The sequence below is a fragment of the Lupinus angustifolius genome, chromosome LG02 (genome assembly GCF_001865875.1).
Source record: "Lupinus angustifolius cultivar Tanjil chromosome LG02, LupAngTanjil_v1.0, whole genome shotgun sequence".
Classification (NCBI taxonomy): Eukaryota; Viridiplantae; Streptophyta; class Magnoliopsida; order Fabales; family Fabaceae; genus Lupinus; species Lupinus angustifolius.
This window is the reverse complement of record NC_032010.1, coordinates 15,394,648-15,397,399: the sequence shown is the minus strand read 5'-3', so window position 1 is coordinate 15,397,399 and position 2,752 is coordinate 15,394,648. Positions and strand designations below refer to the sequence as shown.

Here is a 2,752-nt window from a genome sequence, read left to right as displayed (position 1 = left end):
TTGGTAGATATATTATATATTATTTCTCACTTTTTCAATTTGTCTTCATCAAATTTATTATCTTCAATTCTCAAACCAACTCACATGTATGATTTTATATTTATAATCTTTCAATTATTTCTTCATTTTTGGTAGATATAATCTTTCTATTTTTACCCTTGTGTAGTAGGGAATTCTTTTTGTTGTGTAACAGTTTTTGTCCTTAGTGCAGTGTATATAACATTGTCCTTGGTGAATGAGAAATGAGGAGAAAGAGAAATATTTCTTCTCCATGAATTTCAGCTTTCTGTTCTTCTATTCTGCAATTACTAAGATGGTATCAGAGCTTGCCAAGCTCTGATTCGTCTTCCTCCTTCCTCCTGATTTTTTCTAAATTGATTCATCATGATGAATCAGGGTTTTGATGACTTTAATACCGATCCCTCTAATCCTTTCTTTCTTCATTCGAGTGAGAATCCTTCCCTTATTCTTGTTTCACCTCTGTTTAATGGAAAGAATTTCCATTCATGGTCAAGAGCTATGAAGCTTGTTTTGCAATCAAAGAACAAGCTCAACATCATTGACCATAATATCACTCAACCTCCTTTCTCAAGTCCTCTTTATGCACAATGGTTACGATGCAATACCATGATATTATCATGGATTCAACATTCTGTTGAGGAATCCATAGTGAAATCGATTCTATGGATTAATAGTGCAGCAGAGACTTGGCAAGATCTCTATGAAAGGTTCTGTCAAGGAAACATGTTCAGGATAGCTGAATTGCAAGAAGATTTTTACAAACTCAATCAAGGTAATCTTTCAATTTCTGACTATTTCACTCAACTTAAGATCCTGTGGGAAGAGATTGAGAATTTTAGGTCAATAGGCCATTGTAGATGTTCCATGCCTTGCTCTTGTGGAATTATTGAATTGGTCAAAGCTTATAGAGACCAGGATTATATCATTCGTTTTTAAAAGGGATTGAATGAACAATATGCATCAGTTCGCTCCCAGATAATGCTTATTGAACCCTTGCCAACAATCGGAAAGGTTTTCTATATGCTTATGCAACAGGAGAAGCAATTAAATGCCACTCAGGACCTAGGCAGTGATTAGAAGGCTATGACCTTCCAAATGCAAAACAGTTTTTCTAGAAACAATAGTATTTATGGAGGACCAAGGGGCAGAGGTTTTCACACAAACAGAGGTAGAGATAGGATGAATAGTTATGGTGCTGGAAGAAACCAATCTAACAAGTTCTGCACTTATTGTGAAAGGAATAATCACACAGTGGATACATGTTTTCTTAAACATGGATATCCACCAGGCTATCAAAACCATAGATCCAATTGAATCTCAAACAATGTTGTTAGTTCTATGATTGATAGTAACTCTGCCTATGAAGAAAAATCAGGAGGAAGTATGGAAGTTTTTACCAAGGAACAAGTCAAAGGAATACTGAGCTTGCTAGCAAAGGCTAATATGAATGATAACCATTTTGCATAATTCTGCCACCACCAATGGTTCAGAATGCATTGTTGAACCTGTTGTCAAGACTACTTCTACTACAACAGGTAAAATAATTAGTAGTTGGTTGTTAGACACTAGGACAACTGATCACATCACTCATGATTTGCAGCTAATTAGCAATAAGAGGTTTATATCACCAATGCTGATTACTCTGCCTAATGGTGAAAGAGTTTCAACTACTATTTCTGGCACAATGGTTCTTATAGATACATTAGTTCTGCATAATGTTTTAGTTGTTCCTGGTTTTCATGTGAACCTAATCTCAGTGGGAAAATTAATTCATTCTTTATGTTGCCATTTGATTTTTCATCACAATTTTTGTACAATTGTGCAGAACAATACAGGGAAGATGATTGGTTCAGCTAGGATGCATCAAGGATTGTTTGTGATAGATCTCCCTCAATCCAAACCAGCAAGAGTCAATTTTGTTTCACAAGTTCCAGCTTCTCTTTGGCATTTTCGTCTTGGTCATGTATCTCATTCAGTCACTGATACACTGTCTAAGCATTTTACTTTCATTTCTAGTTGTAATAATGCCTTGCCTTGTGACATTTGTCATTACTCTAGACACAAGAAACTTCCCTTCTGTAATAGCAATTTTGTCTCATCTCATTGCTTTGATATCTTACATGCTGATATTTGGGGTCCCTATTCCATCCATTCTTTGTATGGACATAAATATTTCCTCACATTAGTAGATGATTTCTCACGTTTTACTTGGGTAATCTTGATGAAAGTTAAAGCTGAAACTAGACAGCATATTATGAGATTTGTTGCTTACATAGAAAATCAATTCAAAACCACATTAAAATGTTTAAGGAGTGACAATGGATCTGAATTCCTTATGCATACCTTTTTTTCTTCCAAGGGCATATTACACCAAAGGTCTTGTGTGTCAACCCCTCAACAAAATGGGCTAGTTGAGAGAAAACATCAACATATTCTTAATGTTGCTAGAGCTTTGTTTTTTCAATCTTCTTTGCCACCAAAATTATGGAATTTTGCAATACAACATGCAGTGCACATTATAAATAGGCTGCCCACACCCTTACTTCATGAACATAGTCCTTATTAGCAACTTTTCAATACTCTTCCTCACCTTGACAGCCTTAGAGTTTTTGGATATTTGAGTTATGCAAGTAATGTTGAGCCTAACCAAACTAAGTTCCATCCAAGAACTAGGAAAGCAATGTTTTTAGGCTATAAGGAAGGGATCAAAGGCTATGTTTTATATGACCTG

The 2,752-nt window shown here is 35.3% G+C and overlaps 1 protein-coding gene across 1 annotated transcript; it reads left to right on the top strand.

Annotated features, from left to right (window-relative positions):
* On the top strand, positions 388 to 957 carry LOC109327316. Its single transcript, XM_019560408.1, has one exon. It carries the CDS (start codon positions 388 to 390, stop codon positions 955 to 957), a length of 570 nt encoding a protein of 189 aa, XP_019415953.1.